The following is a 17,619-nucleotide window of genomic DNA, read 5'->3' on the forward strand; positions in this document are numbered from 1 at the left end:
GAGCCGCCGGCGGGAGGAGGCGGCCGAGAGCCCCCTCCAGCGTTCACAGGCGGCGGCGGCTCGGCATGGCTGCTGCCGGCGGCTGAGGGAGCGGGGTACCCTCTTCGGCGGTGCAGCCCGTCGGAAGGAGGAGGAGGAGCAGCGACCACCGCCCTGCGGTGCTGGGGGCTCCAGGTACGCCGCTGCTCCTCCGTCTGCTGCCGGGTACCCGAAGGGGCGGGCGGTGCCCAGGTGGCCGTCAGGGAAGGGTTAAAGCAGCGGCGGCCCCGCTACCGTCACGGGCCGCCCTTCCCGCCTAAGCTGCTGCCCTTGCGCCACCGCTGCCCCGCTCCAGGGGTTTGGGGACACCTTCCGACTGGGTGCCCTGAGGGGCAGCCCGCAGGGAGGTTGTCCCCTGCTGCCCTTGCAGAGGTGATTGGTTCACTGGCCGGGGGTGCGAGGCTGAGAAACTGGGCGGCTCGCCCGGAAGGAACCAGGACATCGCCTCAAGGGGTCTGTGCAAACTCATTAATAGCCCGGCTCCTCTGCTTTAGCGGGGGCTGCAGGACACCACGGAGAATAGATCGATGCTTGATTTCCCAAGAGGTATCCATTCCTCCATGCTCGTCATACTCAAAATGCTTGCGTGAGGCACCAGAGAAACCGAAGGACTAGGTGTATGGGTAGTGTATGCACTAGTAACTATGGGTAGTTACTAGTTAGCAACCTAGATTTTCTTCCTTGTTAGACAACCACATATCTGTAAAATTTAACAAGGAGTAGCAATCTGGGCTTCAAGGGCCATGTCGCCAAACAATCTCCACTGCAGTATGTAAGCAGAAAGGAGACCACTGGACAAAGATCGGGGCTAGGGGTGTGCCTTTTCCAGAGGCCCTGTACATCCTCTCAGAGAAGATGTGGAGCCCAGACCCTGTACATCTCCTCAGAAAAGATGTGGAGCTGTAGCATAAAGGCTGTCACACCCCTAGGACCAGCATAGTTACTTGCATACAGCAGCTCTTAAAACACCACTGACCATTTGCATAACTTAGGTGTTAGGGTGTGCATTCCTTTGAGCCTTTTCCAGCCTTTTACCCAATGGTTTTTCAGGAAGAAGGCTGGGTGGTGCACACAGGTGAGTGACGCAGGGGAGACACCTCAAGTCTTTGAGGTTCTCCCAGTGACCCGGGAGGGAGCAGTAAACTAAGTGTGTATTTAGGTATCCCTTCTGAGCATCTACCACTTAAAGACCATTTGGGGATCCCATCTACCGTCTCTGGTTTTAATCACTGGAGGAAAGAGAATGATATGTGAATGCTATAACTATTTATTTCATTTTCATCTAATCCTTGGCCTCACTTAATCCCAAAGAGACAAATTCCTCTGCTGTCAACAGCAATGCTTCTATACACAAACACCTCACTACAAATACCTCAGTGCATATGCCAACCAACCTTGTGAAATCAAGAGAACTTTTCTTTGCTCTGCCCTGAAACCTGAACCGAAGTACTTATGTTACTGACTGAAAGGCTGCAAATTGCCTTTAGCTGTCAATACTTGCTAAGATAATAATTATTGTTACTTTTCCCCAGACTTCTTCCACACAAAATACATGGTCTGTCTGTAGAAGATCAAGAAGAAAGATTAAGCTCTCATTCTGACAATATAGAATAAAATTAGGATAGACTAGAACATTTCAGTTGGAAAGGACCTACAATGACCATGTAGTCCAACCGCCTGACCATATGAACTGTGGTTAATAACACTGACATAATAAAAAAGATTGCCTTTTCCCAAATACTTATTTTGCCATCAGCTGTAACTCTGCCTTCAGGTGCAGACAGGATTAGAGCAGCACTGCAAGGGGCAGTCGTAGCATTTACAATTTTGTGGTGTTTTTTATGTCGACTTCCAGATCACTAATGCCTCATTCACACCTAACAAAAGAGTTGTTGTAATCTGCATCAGATGAGTGAGGTCACCTTCAATGCCTTCCAAGTTTGAGTGACCTCGAGACATTTCTCAGCACTGAGCAGAAGTAACAGGTTGCCCTGCAGCTACTGGTCATTTATTACTGAGCTCCAAAAAGCAACAGTGAGATACTGTCTTGAATGGTATACTTACTGAAGCATCAATGAATATGTTGGTCATTTCTCCAAGAGCCATGGGCAAGCTTGCGTGTATTTATTTAGTTAACCCTTGATTCTTGCATGTTCTGAAGATGCAAGGACAACTAGGGACTGATATCTGAAGAAGACTTCTTTACTGTCTCTTGATGTTTATCTAGTTAGTCATAAAGTCATCTTTCACCTATCCATTCCGCCTGATGCTCTCTACATTCTTAAGCAGCAATTTCTCTCTTGTAAACTATAAATGGCAGCAATTCGCAGTCTTCTGATGTGATTGCTGAGAGAAGCACTCGTCGCTGCTGTTAGCTTCCTGTAGTACGTAGGATTACATTTCTCCCTGTTGAATGAGATGTGGGATTTGTTGGGTCATCAAGTAAACAAAAGAATTTGAGAGAACAGCATTTGTTTTTAAAAAGTCACTGAAATTAGAAAAATGGTTCTAGTTAGTTCATGTTTCCGAAAGAAAACAGATAAGCTTTGTCTGCGTCCACTGGCAAAGAAGACAAGAGCTGGAACAGGACTTTGGATTAAGCAAGACCAAGCTGACATGATCATTCATTTCTGCCTGACCTGATAAGGGAGAACCCAAGGAAAGGAAGGGAAGGAAGCAAATATGTTAAAAGGGTTCTGTCGTCTAGAGACTGCCTCTCTGCGCCTTCTGCCTTGTTCCCCGTTAGTAAAGAGATAGCAACAGCTATGATGGAATGCAAACACGAATCTCTGGAAAGCGTTCGCTTTTGCAACTCTCATACGCTGGGATGGATGATTTGCAGTTATTTTTTCACTGACATTTTGTCATACTTGCTGTGAGGTTCTAGAAGGTAATGCATGCTTGTGGGTTGTTGTGGCAGCGTACCTGCAAATCCACATTTTCGCCTGCCATGTGTTAACTTGGTTGCCTATCTGTGTGGTTCATCAAACTAAATTATTGGACTCAGAACCCAAGCATGTGGATTAAGTTCTTTGGTCTAGTTTACAGTAGAGTCAGACTAGATTCTTCAGTGGTCCTTCTGGGATTCTTCAGTGGTCCTTCTGGCCTTAAAAATCAATGCCTCTTTTGTAAACTACTTTAAAATAGGTGTTGAGTTCAAATGTTTTTCTGTGTTTTATTACAGTGAGAAGCTAAGGTGCTGCCCTAATTGAAATCTCTATATTTCAGCTCTGTCTTTTGTCTCGTAATTCTTTTTCATAAAACATTCCACAGATGTTTTCCTGGAGCCTGAAATTTTGTTGCAAAGACCCTTTCAGCAAATACTTTCCTGCTAGATTTATCAGTGTGTTCTTGTATAAAAGTGGTTTAGGGCTCAATCTTGCAAACCTATGGCATTTAATTAGTCAATTTTAGGCTCTTTCTCATATGTCTCTATGTTAACTTGTGTTAACTTACCTGGTTCTGCTGTTTTCAGTGCAAGAGCATAACAGAACTATCCACCCAGTTCTTTCAGGATCATTTCACCATTATTTTTATTAATTATTTTTATTATTTTGTAGCACACATGCATCCCACCATTTCAGTGGCTATTTTTTGCAATATATTTTTATCCATGTCTTCCCAAAATATTATTACAGTCATCAGTCGTTAAGATTATCCTACCACTAGCTCTTCTGGTAAGGTTACTAATGTTGAACTAATATGTCTTTCTTGCTTCCACATCAGAATGCAACGTCAAACTACACCTAGAAGTTATGGTAATTAACAATTTTCACAATCATAGACTGGTTTATGTTGGAAGGGACCTTGAAGACCATCTGATTCCAACCCCACTGCCATAGGCAGGGACACCTTCCACTAGACCGGGTTGCTCCAAGCCCTGTCCAGCCTGGCCTTGAACACTGCCAGGGATGGGGCAGCCACAGCTTCTCTGGGCACCCTGTGCCAGGGCCTCACCACCCTCATAGTGAATATAATACTAGCAGTCGAACATGTCTTCGCTTTTGAGGAAAAAAACCCAAACAAAAAACCCCACAAAATAAAACCCCCAAATAAATATTTAGCCAGTTAGCAAAGGAGTCCATTTCCATTCTCCGACTTTAGGATTTCCATCTGAAAGAACCACTGTAAAGAAGCCATTTAAGCACTTAGAGCCAGCCAATTAACAGATCTTGTTTACTGCCCACTCAAAGTGTATAATATCATGAATTAAAAGAGAGGCTTTTAGTGGCGTATGCGAAAGTTTCCCAAGCCCGTAGGAATTTATTCAAAGAGAGCTTTTATGTATCAAGCTGTTGGAACAAGCTCCTCTCCCTAACCTCTTAATACCGTACAACATCACCTCTGTTACATGCCATCCTATTTACCTTGTATTGCCCAATGGATTTGCCTGTTTCAGAACTAATGCATTTGTTACGTTAGCTGCATATCCATGCTAAGATGATCAACAGTGCTGTAGTGAATAGATGAATCCTCCCTGAAGCTTGAGTGAAAAGTTCGCTTGAAATTCATGAATGATTTATACTCCTCAAAACTAGGTAGACTGCATGGGCTTATACTTGCTTCGTGCTTGATTTTCCTTCTGCAAATCCAAGGAGAAATAAATGGCTCATTTTTTAAATGGCACTGAGGATTCCAAAGGATTCATTAATGAACAAAATTGCCAACTACTGCAATATAAATGAAAACATCAATAATTATTTTTTATTATTATTTATAAAATCATCATTTATTAAATTATAATTATCAGAATCTTCAAGAAAAGAGAAGCCAACAAAAAATACAGAGGTTTGGTTGGGTTGGGTTTTTTTTAAATAAATCAAATATCCTTTTGCTATTTATATTGAGGTTTCCTCTGCTACAATCCATTTACACCTTTTCTCCCAAGAGAAGGGAAAAAGCACACTGAATATGAGGACAAAATACGTATTCTATGCCAGTATTTCCATCAGAAACAACGTACCTCTTCTGTCATGGTAAGGAGAGAGAAGTGATAATGGAAAGAGAAAATATTCACAGATATGAAAAGATTTCACCTGTTGAGTAATAAATAAAAATAACTAACAAAGAACTGCCTCCTCCTAAGTGCCATCAAGCCTGCTATGCAAGATGCAGTGTGTTGGGCAGGAATGAAAGCTCATCATCTCCCTGCTGAATGTGGCTTTTAGAAACCAACCAACCAACCAACCACGTTAATCTTTCAATACTACTTTTGAGAAGAAGACCAAATGTGTTGTTTGAAATAGAAATGTGCTCTTAAAATTCAACGTTTAGGGTAGAATTCCTAGCATTCTCCCAGTTCATTCTTTTTTAGTGCTTTTGTCATTTTGGACAGAGCAAACTGTTTATTTGTTAAGAAAAAAGGTGGTACTTTCCAGGAGGACAGTGTAATTAAATTAATGAAATTACTATAAAACCATTTAACGCTGTGATGAAGAAGAACCATTTAAGTACCTCGACAGATATAAGTACATAGGGTTCTAAACCAGAGAAAAATGCCATTTTTGAAGCCCCTCAGAATTTATATCATGAGTAAACACGGCTGAAGAGTCCCCTTGCAATTATGAAAATGAAAAGAATATAGATGGTTAAACATGGCTTCTAGCATTATCACTCTTAAAGATTCCCATGAAAGTCCATGATTTCCCTTTTGTTCTCTTCTTCTCCCCCCCCCCCCCCCCCCCCCCCCAATATTTTTGCTGTGACCTCCTGCACTGGAATACATCTGGAACAGATCAGTGTGTCTGAATAAATCCTGGGATAATCCCCACTTTAAAGTGGTGGTGGGGGAACCTTATCCAGTGCTCTGTCGCATTCAGGATCTCCCATGGGTCCTTTCTAACTTCGTGCTGGATGATAAACATTTTATCTTAATAATGGCCAGTTACAGCAGGTGGCTCAATTACTGTCTCCTCCATTGCCATGCTCGTCTGTTCTAATTTTTACAACATCTAAATCTGGCTGGAGGGAGCAACCATAAAACCTGTCAAAGCAAACATCAATCTAGCATGTGGTTTTGCTATTTCAGAACGCAGCCCCTGAAATTAGCCCATTCCTAAATGCCAGACCAGAAGCTGGGTCTTCTAAGGGTGGTAATTTATTTGCTTCCCATATGAGAAACACAGCACAGTGAAGAGAAACAAGCCCATCTATTTTTTATCTATCTGGGTTTAATATCGTTAATTAAATTCCTTCTTCAAAAGGCATCTGTGAAACTTTCTGCTCACAAAGTGAAAGTTATTAAATAATTTACAGAAATAATATTTCACTGTAGAAAGCAAGATCTGCATACTTTACATGTAATAAAATCAAATAACAAATTGATTAGAGACTTGAAAAGCATTTGTTTTCCTGCTTATCTTTTATCTACTGTGGTGGTTGTCCTCGGAAACAAAATTCCAAAGAATGAAAGCAAAATGACTGCTCTTAAAAGCAGAATTTAGACTAAAAAAATGCAAAGCATCATTTAATTTTGCTGATGAGAAAAGTAATTTACAACGTCACAGCCTACTTTCTGCTATAGTCTACTTTCAAATCAGGAAGGTGCATTCTCTTTAAAGCTCAGGTACATCAAGTGCACGTTCCCGTCAGCTTCCATCCACTCGCTGACAGTAACACACTGAACTGTTGGCCATGTTCTTCCCGTGCAAAGCTGGTCTGTCACTGTCAACGCTCCTATTCAACCTGTTCTGTATCTGTAGCAACTTGGGCTTTGAGTTTTAAGTGTGAGTAAATGAGGAATGCTGTCCTGTCCTGTCTCCTAGGTTCTGATGCTGAAAGATGGACAGGGAACAGATTTTGCTTACAGTCTCTTCATTTTCTGAGATACAGGGTACAGGCAAAGAGTTTTTCCCATGCCTAATTTTTTCCACCTAATATAATCATCCATAATTCATTACCACTGCTTCCAATTAGATAATTTTCACACTCCACTCAAGAGAGGAAATCCCCTTATGTTTGTTGTCACTTGTATTTTTTTCTGCTTCCTCAGTTACTGGTCTGCATGTCATGTATGTCTGCATTCCCTTCAGCATTATGGTGTTCCATAATCTTTCCATTTATTGTCCAGTTTTCTACTTCTGAAATATTTTTATCTAAATAGTTTAATTTTAAATATGAGGTTAACTGTTTGCTCTGACAATGAAACACAGAAAACAATCGTTTCTGGTTTATCAGTAAATTTTAGGACACATTTGTCCTTTAAAAATATCTTAATTTTCTGTAGTGATCATTTGCTATTTGCAACAGAAGAAAAAAAGAAAAAGAAAAATAGAAAAAGAAAAATAATCTTTCTTTCTTTTAAATGTTAGATTTCAAATGAACAGGAGCTTAATATATAACTGGATTGAAGCCACTCTGCTGAAGTAGGGCAGGCTTAACCAGAATAGTTCCCAGAAAATGTCTTAAAGCAACCAGGAGTTTTAATAATAGGCTATACTAAATTTACCCAGCTCTTCATAATAAAGATGCCTATCATCTCACGCTTTTAAATCTGAAATGCATTCTTCTCTTTGATACTGCCAGTTGCTTCACCACCGCTTGTTTAGTTTGTTCCCTCCACGGTCTCTGCAGTTGTTGACAACACTGGGCACTGCACATCTGTACTGTGCCCTATCTGCCTCTGGCACTGGGGAGAAAGTTTTAATCCCTGTTTCCTGCTGTAAATTCTCCTCCTAAAGAGGCGGATCAGTAACAAAGGAGCTGCAGTGCTCATAAAACTGCCCGAATATTAAAATGGTTTAATCTTCTACTAGGGAAAGCCGGAGAGTCTCACTGCGTGGCCTTACTTTCTACTGCACTTTGATCCTTCGTGTAAGTTACTAAAATTCAGCATTTCAGATCTGCCACATTTGAACACACGAAAAATCCATTAGCTCCTTCAAAATGGTGCAGAGAAAGGATAGAACATTTCATTATATTTTTATTTGATTATATATTTCTCCTTTGTCTTTTAGAATCCAGGTAACAATCAACAATGTCAAGGTAATGAAACATTTTTCCTTCTCAGGCCCCAGAGCAAGCATCTACACGAATGTTAGCACTGAGGTAAGTTTTATATGAAGTGATTCCTGTTCTAATTGATCCTGTATGACCTGGATGAAGAATTATTTGTGTCTCATAAAGCCCCATGCAAACACAGTGAGGAGATTCTGATCTGTATGAACAAAACCAGGGAGGGGAAAAATGAGGAGTGCTGTAACAAAGGACACGTACAAATGGCAATGTGAAGCCTGATCATTGTGCTGGGTGTCTGACAGGAGATACAGTCAGGGAGCCTGAGGGAAAGAGTACAAGAAATGGGACAAATGTAGAGCAATCCTTCCCCAAGGCTACTCTCCCAGCTTCTGACAGCTGACGATTTATGGACTTCTTGAACAAGTATTTTCCTCAGGAGCACCCTGCTTATTAACCATTCATACACCTACCCTTATAAACAATTGGTCTGATTTGTTTTTTGACTTCCATCAGAAATTCATTTTATGCTTCAATCACAGCATCTGAAAAAATTATTTCTCAGTGGTTTTAAACATCCTAATACTTTACTCAGGCAGTATTTGACCTGTGTTACAAGCAACAGTGAATTGTTCCCTATTCACCTACTCTCCTACATTCACAGATGTATAGATATCTCTCCTACTTCCCTTGGAGTTGCCATAGAATCACAGAATGGTTTGTGAAAGGGACTTACAGATCATCCAGTTCCAACCCCCTGCCATGGGCAGGGACACCTTCCACTAGACCAGGTTGCTCCAAGCCCCGTCCAACCTGGCCTTGAACACTGCCAGGGATGGGGCAGCCACAGCTTCTCTGGGCACCCTGTTGTCACCTTTTTCCAATCTGAAGGACCCTAACCTCTTTAGTTTCACCTCAGCTGGCTGCACGGTGTACTTCTTGCACTTCTCACCTCTTTCTCCACCTTTCCAGTTCTGCTACATCCCTTTTCTGGTACTGCATCAGGACTGCATTTGAAGTCAAGGCAGAGGGGCACAGATGTTTGTACAGAACAGCCCTGGCAGTGGCGACTGCAGCGCCTGCTGCTCCCCTCCCTCATTTGGAAGGAAGAGGAATTTTTCCAGGGAAGACCATCCTAAAGTCATTCAGCATTGCCCTTTTTCCAACCAAGGCAATCAATCCCTCCTACCATAACCAGAGTAGTACCAGAGAAATTTAGAAGCTTGAGGAAAATGAATTATGATTTTTTTTAGATGATCTGATAGAACCTTGTTTGTGTTTTTGAAGTTAGAAATGATATTTCAGCGTAAGGGCAAGAGAAAATAATTTAGGTGTCCAAGTGTCTCAGTTTAGACACAAACTCCAATTGACTTGTTGTCAAGAAGTCAATTCGTTTGAATTTTCTTTGTCCTTTTCGTAAGGAAAAACATTAGCAGCTGTGTCAAAGAAATAAAATGGACCTACAGAACATACCATCCAAAACCAGACCATCTTTTCTGTAGCATTAGGAAGGGACCGGGTTACAGCAAACCAAACACTACAGACAAGATGGCTGAAAAGTTAGGCAGGACAAAAATTACCTCCTGCACTTATGTGAGGAGCTGTAAAACATTGTTAAATGTTTATTTAGAAAGCAGGAGTTACAGTGGGCAACTACTCAGAGTTGTGGTTTATGCTCAAGGGTGATGAGAGGAGTCCAATTCCAGCAGCGTGGAGGCTTGGGCTAGGCCATCTTATATACAGTTTGTTTGGGTTGTGGGTTTTTGTGTTTGCTTGGTTTCTTTTCCCTAAGGGTAATATATATTATGTGACAAGCTATTAATAGCAATGAGGGCAAATGAAGACTCCATCTTCTCAGATTTCATATCCTTCCCCGGCCCCCAAATTAACCCTTTTTAACTTTCCACTTGAAATGTATTTTCCTATCACACTCTTCCTCCAGCAATGTCTTAAGCTTTTACTCATTTCAAGGACAGAAAGCCACACTTTCTGGTGTTAATGCAGAGCCTCATGAGCTCATCCACACATCGGAGCTGTCACTCCTTTTTACGTGCTCCCAGAGCCTGACAAACAACTCAAAACTCATTTCCTCCTTACCCCATGGATGAGGGGAGGTGGCAGGTTCCAGAGGCAGAGTTTGCCTTCATAGCAGCAAGGAAAAAGTTGCTATGGCTGTCTCATTCTATAGTGAGATGTTTATTTATGGGCATATTTACTTATTATTTGGACTGTTTAATGATGGGAGAAACAGGGGTGGGGAGGAAGACCTGGTTAAACCTGTATTGATATAACACTCCCTCTTTGTTTTCTTTCTCTGGGGTTGCAGTAGGCAGTTCTGGACACAAACTGCCTGCTCTGTGCACAGGTTTCCAGTAAACAGAAGTTACAGTTTAACACTCTGGCTAAGGGACTGTGAAGGAGCAAGCTTCCCCGGTACAAGACTATGGCCTTCTAATACTCAATTGTACCGTCTCCATCTACTGGCCAGAAGAAACTTTAGCTGGAGCACAGAACTGGTGAAATAGAACAACTGCATCCACATACTTCTTCACGCTATGGCCAAAACCTAGCCATTCGGGGGTTTGGTGGGTTTAAGGTTGGTTTGAGACTTTCTTCCAGGAATACTAACTCCTAAACAGAAAAACACTCTACAGTAAAAATATCTCTTGGCATTTTATTCTCAGATATTTAAAAAAGGTGGTGTTGCACGATTTTACTTCAAGTAATTCAGGCAAGGTTAACTTCCCTGAGTCAAGATCTTGTGTTACAGTCGTATTTTTCACTAGTCTGCATCCAAAACATGACTTTTACTCCAAGCTGGTTTTGGTTGGAAGAGTAGCATTAGTTTTTAAGGTAGGATACAAACTGAATATAAAACCTTTTAATTCATTTATAACAAATCCTATCACAGCAAGATAGGATTTGATATAATCCTATCTTGTTAATACCATTAACTAGCACATAGTACATGAAAAAACATACTTCAGATATATTTAAAAGATAACTGTTGCTACTTAGGAAAAAAGCAGTCACACATTTAATGCAGAAATAGTAAGTTGAAGAAATCCCCTTTCTTTTCTTCTTTCCTCCTTCCCCCCCTCAAAAGATAGCAGCCCTCTGCAAAAGACAGCAAGCAGTGGCAGTGGCATTGGCAAAATGAGGGACAAGAAATCTGAGCAAAACTGACTGAAGTTGAACTTGCAGTTCCATTCAGTCATCTCTAACTCTGGAATGCTTCCCTGTTTACCCCGAGAACATCTGTGAACATGCATGCTTCCCACTTTACTGGAAGAAAATTCCAGAATTATTCCAGCAACCATCTGGTGCCTCAGGAGAGGTTTGAGCCCTCCTCTGCTAGCAGCAACACCGCATCCTCCAGAAAATCCCCAAACCCCTACAGGCATTCACTGCTTATGGTTAAATTTTCACTATCCATGGATAAATAAGTGAAACTTGGCTATAAGTACTTGTGTCCATCTAGTGTTATATTAGCTCAAGTTATTCTTAAACCAAGAGTGCTACCAATACTAAACTCAACAGACATTTAGATTTCATGGTTTAGCAGCTGCAGAAATTCCCTGCACCTAAAGTGAGGTCATGGGCAGCCTCCGGAGTGGGAAAGCAAAGTTATAAAAATGAAGCGACTTGGACATGCTAGCTCCTACCTTCCTTTCTTGAAAACATATAGGGGAAATCACATCACTGGTGCAAACCAGAATGATAGGAAAGGATCTCACAGATTGTAGAAACAGTTTCCCTGGAGCAGAAATGGCCATTCCTTGTCTCCAAACCAGGGAGGTGAATTTCACCTAACTCCAGCCTTGCAAAAGCACTCGGAGATCATCATCCCAGGTTTCCACTCCCAGGCTGATTTTCTTGACAGACTCAGAATAGCTGAGAGGCTATTTGGTTTCTCCTCTACCAGATAATTAGAAAGATCAGAGTGAATTCTACAAGCAAGATCTGTGAACTCATAAAGACCAAACATTTGAGCCTCATGGGCTATGAAGGAACAAGACACTGCCTTTGAAAAGCAAATACTCTGATACAGAAAAGTGTTCTAAAACTCAAGAGACAAACCCAGCCTTCTACTGGAAAACAAACCATACTGTTCCTGAGCTTAGCATTTTGTATTCAAAGACAAACCACGCACCTTTCTCATGTCCTCTAGTCCTCACATCTCTCTTGCCTCAAAAAAGATGCTGTAGAAACCTTGTCCTGAATTAAGAGAGAACTAGACTTATGGCTTCTAGGGCTACAGCAGTGGGTAGTGTCTTCTGAATGAGGCTCTTGTGACAGAGGAAGTTAATCCAGTAGTGGCACAGAGGCAACTTGTTATTGTACCTGTTAATAGCATGGTAATAGTATGTTAGCCTCAGTCCAACATAAACCAGACAGAAATCTAACTAACTTGATGACAAAAGGAGGTGTCTATGGAGGTAGCTCACACCCTCCAGAAACGGGAGCAAACACATCTCTAAATAGTGGTTAAATAGCAAGTAATTTACAGTCAGCATGAGACACCTCAAGAATTGGTGAAATCGCCTGGAGTGCTGATATAAGGAGGCAGCAGCGGGGCCCAACAACTTTTACAGAACGGATTTTTGTTTTAATTGGTTGATTCCAGAAGGAAAAGAATAGATTCCAGGAAATCCCAGTGTTTCTGAGTAGTTACATTACAGAACAACTACCGAGGCTGTTCAGTGAGCCATTGCGCTGCCAGTAACAAACACCATCCCAAGAACCATCTGAGATACCAGCAATTTCTATCAGCATCAACTCATACAGTAGTTCTTTGGTCTCAAACACTTCCTTATGACAAAACGTATCATCATCACCCATTTCCCTTCACTGAACAGGGCTGCAGACAATTATTTATGTACAAACTTCAGTAGATACCCAGTATCGGGTGAGATGAATCCCATTACTTTTATCCAGTATTGAGCCCATACCTCTGGAGTCTCAGCAGAGGTTAAGCTGTCCCAAGAGATGTTCTGTCTTGAAGCAATACAAACATTTTCATGATACTCAAAAAAGGGAAAGGACCCTTACTAGACAGAAACTTAGATCCTGTTTACAGCTTCTCAAAAGACAACAAATACATTTCTTAGAATTTAAGAGACTATCAAGCCCCATACAAGTGAGTAGAATTGACAAAGTTAGCAAAGTAAGAGCGGACTGAATGATTAAATAGCAAAGGCCAAGGCTGCTCCCCAAAGATGCACAGTAAAATACAAGTATAACAAAATGTGGCGTGGCATTCTTTTTAATAACACCCTCACCGTATTTGGAAGACTCAGTGCACGTGTTCACCCCTATGGACTCCACAAAGGCAAAACTAAAGCTCTGGTTCAAGAGCCCAGGGCAGCTGCAATACCCAGCACTCATATGCATACAAAGAGTCATTAGGAAATTCACCTTCCTTCTTTATTTCATCAAAACTGCCAACTCTGCAACACATCTTACTCTCATGCATGTACTCCACACATGAGACCAAAGATTCTAGATGTGTGGAGAACAACAGACATTTGGCATAACAACAACTGTTCTATGCTGTGGAATACCAGCCCTTGCACTCAGCATTACTTTGAAGTCTCCGCAGAGAAAAAGCGGTGACAGAATGCCACAGCTGTACATAAACCCAGTGTCAAAACCATGAAGTCTGCAAGTCACTTCCTTGCACAGATTCTCCGGGAGATCATGTAGACAAAGCCAGGCAAAGGAAACTAGATGTTTATCTGCATTTTTTAGTATCTCTCATGAACAACCTAGGATTGCAAACAAAACACAAGTAGTTTCACCTTCAGAATGATACAAACAGGTGAGAGTCTAAATGGGAACTCACCTAAGCTTCAGGAGATGAGCTGCTTTGGAAAGCAATGCTTGTGAATGCTAGTTACTACTGTACACTTAAATAAGCAAATATAACTACAGTATTGGAACACTGTATCCAAAGGGTGGGGAGTTTTCTAAGTGTGTTTCTTGTTAAAAATTACAGCTTCAAACACTTTCGTGTGGATGACTGGGTGGATTTGGTACCTCTTTGTTCACCCAAAGCAGAGCACTGCTATTGTTTATGGTGCTCTTTACACTAGATTAGGTACATCTATTACCTAACACCATGGTGGAGCATTTTGATAAAGCATAATTGGAGCTATACTCAAGAAAAGTGGTCAAAATAAAATCACAGAATGGTTTGAGTTGGAGGGCACCTTAAAGCTCATCTAGTTCCAAGCCCCTGCCATGGGCAGGGACACCTTCCACCAGACCTGGTTGCTCCAAGCCCCGTCCAACCTGGCCTTGAACACTGCCAGGAGTGGGGCAGCCACAGCTTCTCTGGGCAACCTGTGCCGGTGTCTCACCACCCTCACAGGGAAGAATTTCTTGCCAATATCTGATCTATCTTGTCAGTTTAAAGCCATGCCGACCCTTCCTGTATCAGTACCACAGTTAAGATTCCTTCAGCTCCTTCCTAAGGATGACTTTTTAGTTTTTAATAGCTGCAGATAAAGCTATTGTTCTTTGTTTGGGCAACAGTACTTCAGTGCTGTGGAAGATCAAGAATGGTTGACTGCTTAAAAGTTCTGTTCTGCAAGCATCAACTAAGGAACCTGAAAAGCTAAGATTAGCGATTCAGACAGCTTTTAAAAAAGTGGAAAGGGAGGGTAGCATTTCTGAAGCTTGTATGAATTGAGAAAATGCTACAGAAACTTTTACATTAATCCTGACCAAGTTCAATAAGGACAAGCAAGATGAGACGTCCAAGTATGCCCTGAACAGACCTACCTGTCAGGCTGGCACTGCAACTCACCTGTTGGTAAAACCTCTTCTTTGGTACAATGATTATTAACAAGACAGAAGCAACTGCACAAAGTTGCTCCATGCCACCTCGGGCACACAGGGCAACCCCATCTCCTGGTTCTTTGTTCTCATTTACTTGGACTGAAAGGAAGGAAAAAAGATTAAAGTTGGTCTGTTAAGAGAGCAATGCAAACGCTACTCTCTTGCATTACAGAGAGCCAAAGTTGATGCTGCTTCAGGGAAAATACTAAATGTGGTACTATTTTCTCCACATAGTGGTAGTCCAAAGAAGGGAAAAGAGAAAAATTCTAAACTTGAAACTTTGAGAAAAGTACAAAAAGCAAGCTGCAGGGAAAACCGGCATGTTTTAGGCTGAAGGGAAATTTAAAAGAAAGCATACTTTAAAAAAACCCCAAACACCATGAACAAGAGAGATATGATATAGTGCAATTTTTGTAGTCAGGACCAGTGCTTGAGATAACTGGCTTGGCTTACTAGTTCTCTCACATTACCAGTATCTTATCCTTAACAGAGCATTTTCCAGATATATGAATGCTTGGATTTCTGTAAATACAAGATTAACAATACTTAGCAAAGTGGAAACTGGGTGAGTAGGTATTTTGTTACACTGCTTCAGCTGCATCTAAACAAACTGTAGCATCAACCCCTATAACAGTGCTGGGCTGGTCTTGGTACACTTCATTCTGTATTGGGTTTAGCTTTTGAAACATTTTCAAAGTCAAAATTTATACTTTAGTAAGAGGAATTTGTTACATGTAAAGTTCCAGCTTTTCTTGTTCAAAAGGAGGAAGACATAACACCCTCTTTGAAAAGATTTTCACGTTTTAAGAGACTACTGAGATTGACTTGAAGAACACTGCAGTAAACAACTGAACTTTTTAAAGCCCAATGCATATACTAACATCCTCGAAGTAACAGAGTGCAGAAACTTCACCCACCTTCAGAGAGTACGTGATTTCTAACACTTATGTTTGCTGCTCTGTTAGCTGGTAAATACTGCTCTTGCAGTACCAAAGAGACTTGGAAAGGTTTTTGATTCTTTCACATCAGGCCATCAGCTATGGGATTGTTTTAAACAAAACAAGCTCCTGTAACAGTATCAGTGGCTACCAGATCATGTTGCACATTTGCAGCTGGAACAACACTACATTTTATAAGTTAGGCAATGTGATTGCATCTGAACACAAGAAACATCTTTAAGTCAAGACATGTAAATTTACTGTCATAAAAGGAATGCCATTAAGTTTCCATTGTACACGCTTGGGTGAAAAATTTGTTAGAAAGAAACAAAAATGCATAAAATCTGTAATAGGCAACAATATACAAAGTTTCAAATATAAAATAATGACTTGTATAGTTTGTCACTTGCGTCTTTTCACAAGAGGAAATTAAAAGAACCACACATCACTGAACTTCTACACAAGCTTCTTGTGTTTCAATGTCATTTATTGAGGAGTGAATGAGATACTGTCAGACATGCCAAAGAGACTTCACATTCAAGGGCTGGAAGCTGAACAGCTTTCCTCATTGAGTCACTGTTGTTTTGGGGATCTGAAAGTGCGATCAATGAGGTCTTCATGCTCGATGTTTGTCTTCAGTTTTTCATCTTTTGATCTACTAACTTGTGGGGCAGAAGGACATTTTCTACCCTACAAAGACTCACACTCCAATTAATACAATTAACACTAGATGTAGAGAAACGTTTATCTGTTATAACGTACGTCTACTGCTGAAAGTCTTAAAGCTGTTTCTTAATTCATTATGTCTAATGAGAAAATTCAACTTGTTTCCCTTTCACCATCGTAGAGTGGCTTATACCGTTAGAAAAATACTCTTCAGTGCTATTGTAGGGTTTACAGGAAACGTCTTCTGTGTTGTGGGATAGAAACCGATTTAAACACCATTCTGAAAGAATGCTTCTTCCTGCTGCCACTGCCTGTAGGTTGCAGAAGAATGGCCTACACGCACTACAGTTCTGGTTTTACTCAAAAAAGAAACAAAAGAAACCTAAACAGTAGGGTAAACGTTTATTTGGAGTTAGTTTTCTTGCAGATGATAATTAAGGCCCTTCAAGCAGAGTTCAGGAGCTCCTGTATGGCTGCCTGTTGATCTGCATTGAGCTGTGATATGCATTCTGTCCACAGTTGTCCAGATGTCTGGAAAACAAATGAGAAGTCTTTAAGCAGGCTGACAAGCTTCTAAGGCACACACTAAACTTTCACATGTTTACAAAGCTCAGCATTCACTGTGCTTATTCCTGAAATATATATATATATATATATGCCGAAGAGAACAGACTGAAATCTTCAGTTACACAATCCTACACAGGCTTAAGCAGAGATGCTCTAAAATACTAAACAGAGGTGAGCTCTGGTTAAACAGCAGCAGAGTAATTCATTCGAAACTCCTGGGAACTCCCTATAACTAAGTGGGTCAAATGACAGTTGACACTCTTAAGCTAACCATAGCCTAAACAGTCTGCTCCACTTTACACTCAAGTTGAAAGATCAACATTGAGGCAAAACTGAACCATGCTTAAACGTGAGAGTATCTTTTGGGCAAGGGTGCACCAGTTACATTCAGAGGAAGGGAACACCGTAATTCCAGCATGACAGGCTACACACACTACGTCTGTATATGCAAAATGCTGCTGCCCACACATGGCATTACTCTTTGGTGAAAGGAATAGTAAATTACTTCCCAGAGAGAACACATGTAGTAGCATCTGTCTGGGTAAGTGTAAACCTACACTTTGTTGCTCCTCAGTATAACTCATCTGTGTTACCACAGCCCTCAGCTGAGACA

The 17,619-nt window shown here is 41.2% G+C and overlaps 1 protein-coding gene and 1 long non-coding RNA gene across 2 annotated transcripts in view; one reads left to right on the plus strand and one right to left on the minus strand.

The window, feature by feature from the left end:
- The first annotated feature begins 44 nt into the window (after window positions 1-44).
- On the plus strand, window positions 45-13,416 carry LOC115602474. The gene is made up of 3 exons (XR_003989674.1): window positions 45-174; window positions 7,995-8,085; window positions 10,319-13,416. It is a non-coding gene; the product is annotated as an uncharacterized LOC115602474 (long non-coding RNA).
- Window positions 13,417-16,239: 2,823 nt separating this feature from the next.
- The window catches only part of IPO5 (importin 5), a 44,378-nt gene continuing 42,998 nt past the window's right edge, over window positions 16,240-17,619 (minus strand). Inside the window, exon 26 of the mRNA XM_030473615.1 lies at window positions 16,240-16,970. Coding sequence (XP_030329475.1) covers window positions 16,884-16,970 — 87 coding nt within the window. The 3' untranslated portion in view covers window positions 16,240-16,883. The remainder of the gene's footprint in view (window positions 16,971-17,619) is intronic.

The sequence above is a fragment of the Strigops habroptila genome, chromosome 2 (assembly GCF_004027225.2).
Source record: "Strigops habroptila isolate Jane chromosome 2, bStrHab1.2.pri, whole genome shotgun sequence".
Taxonomy (NCBI): Eukaryota; Metazoa; Chordata; class Aves; order Psittaciformes; family Psittacidae; genus Strigops; species Strigops habroptila.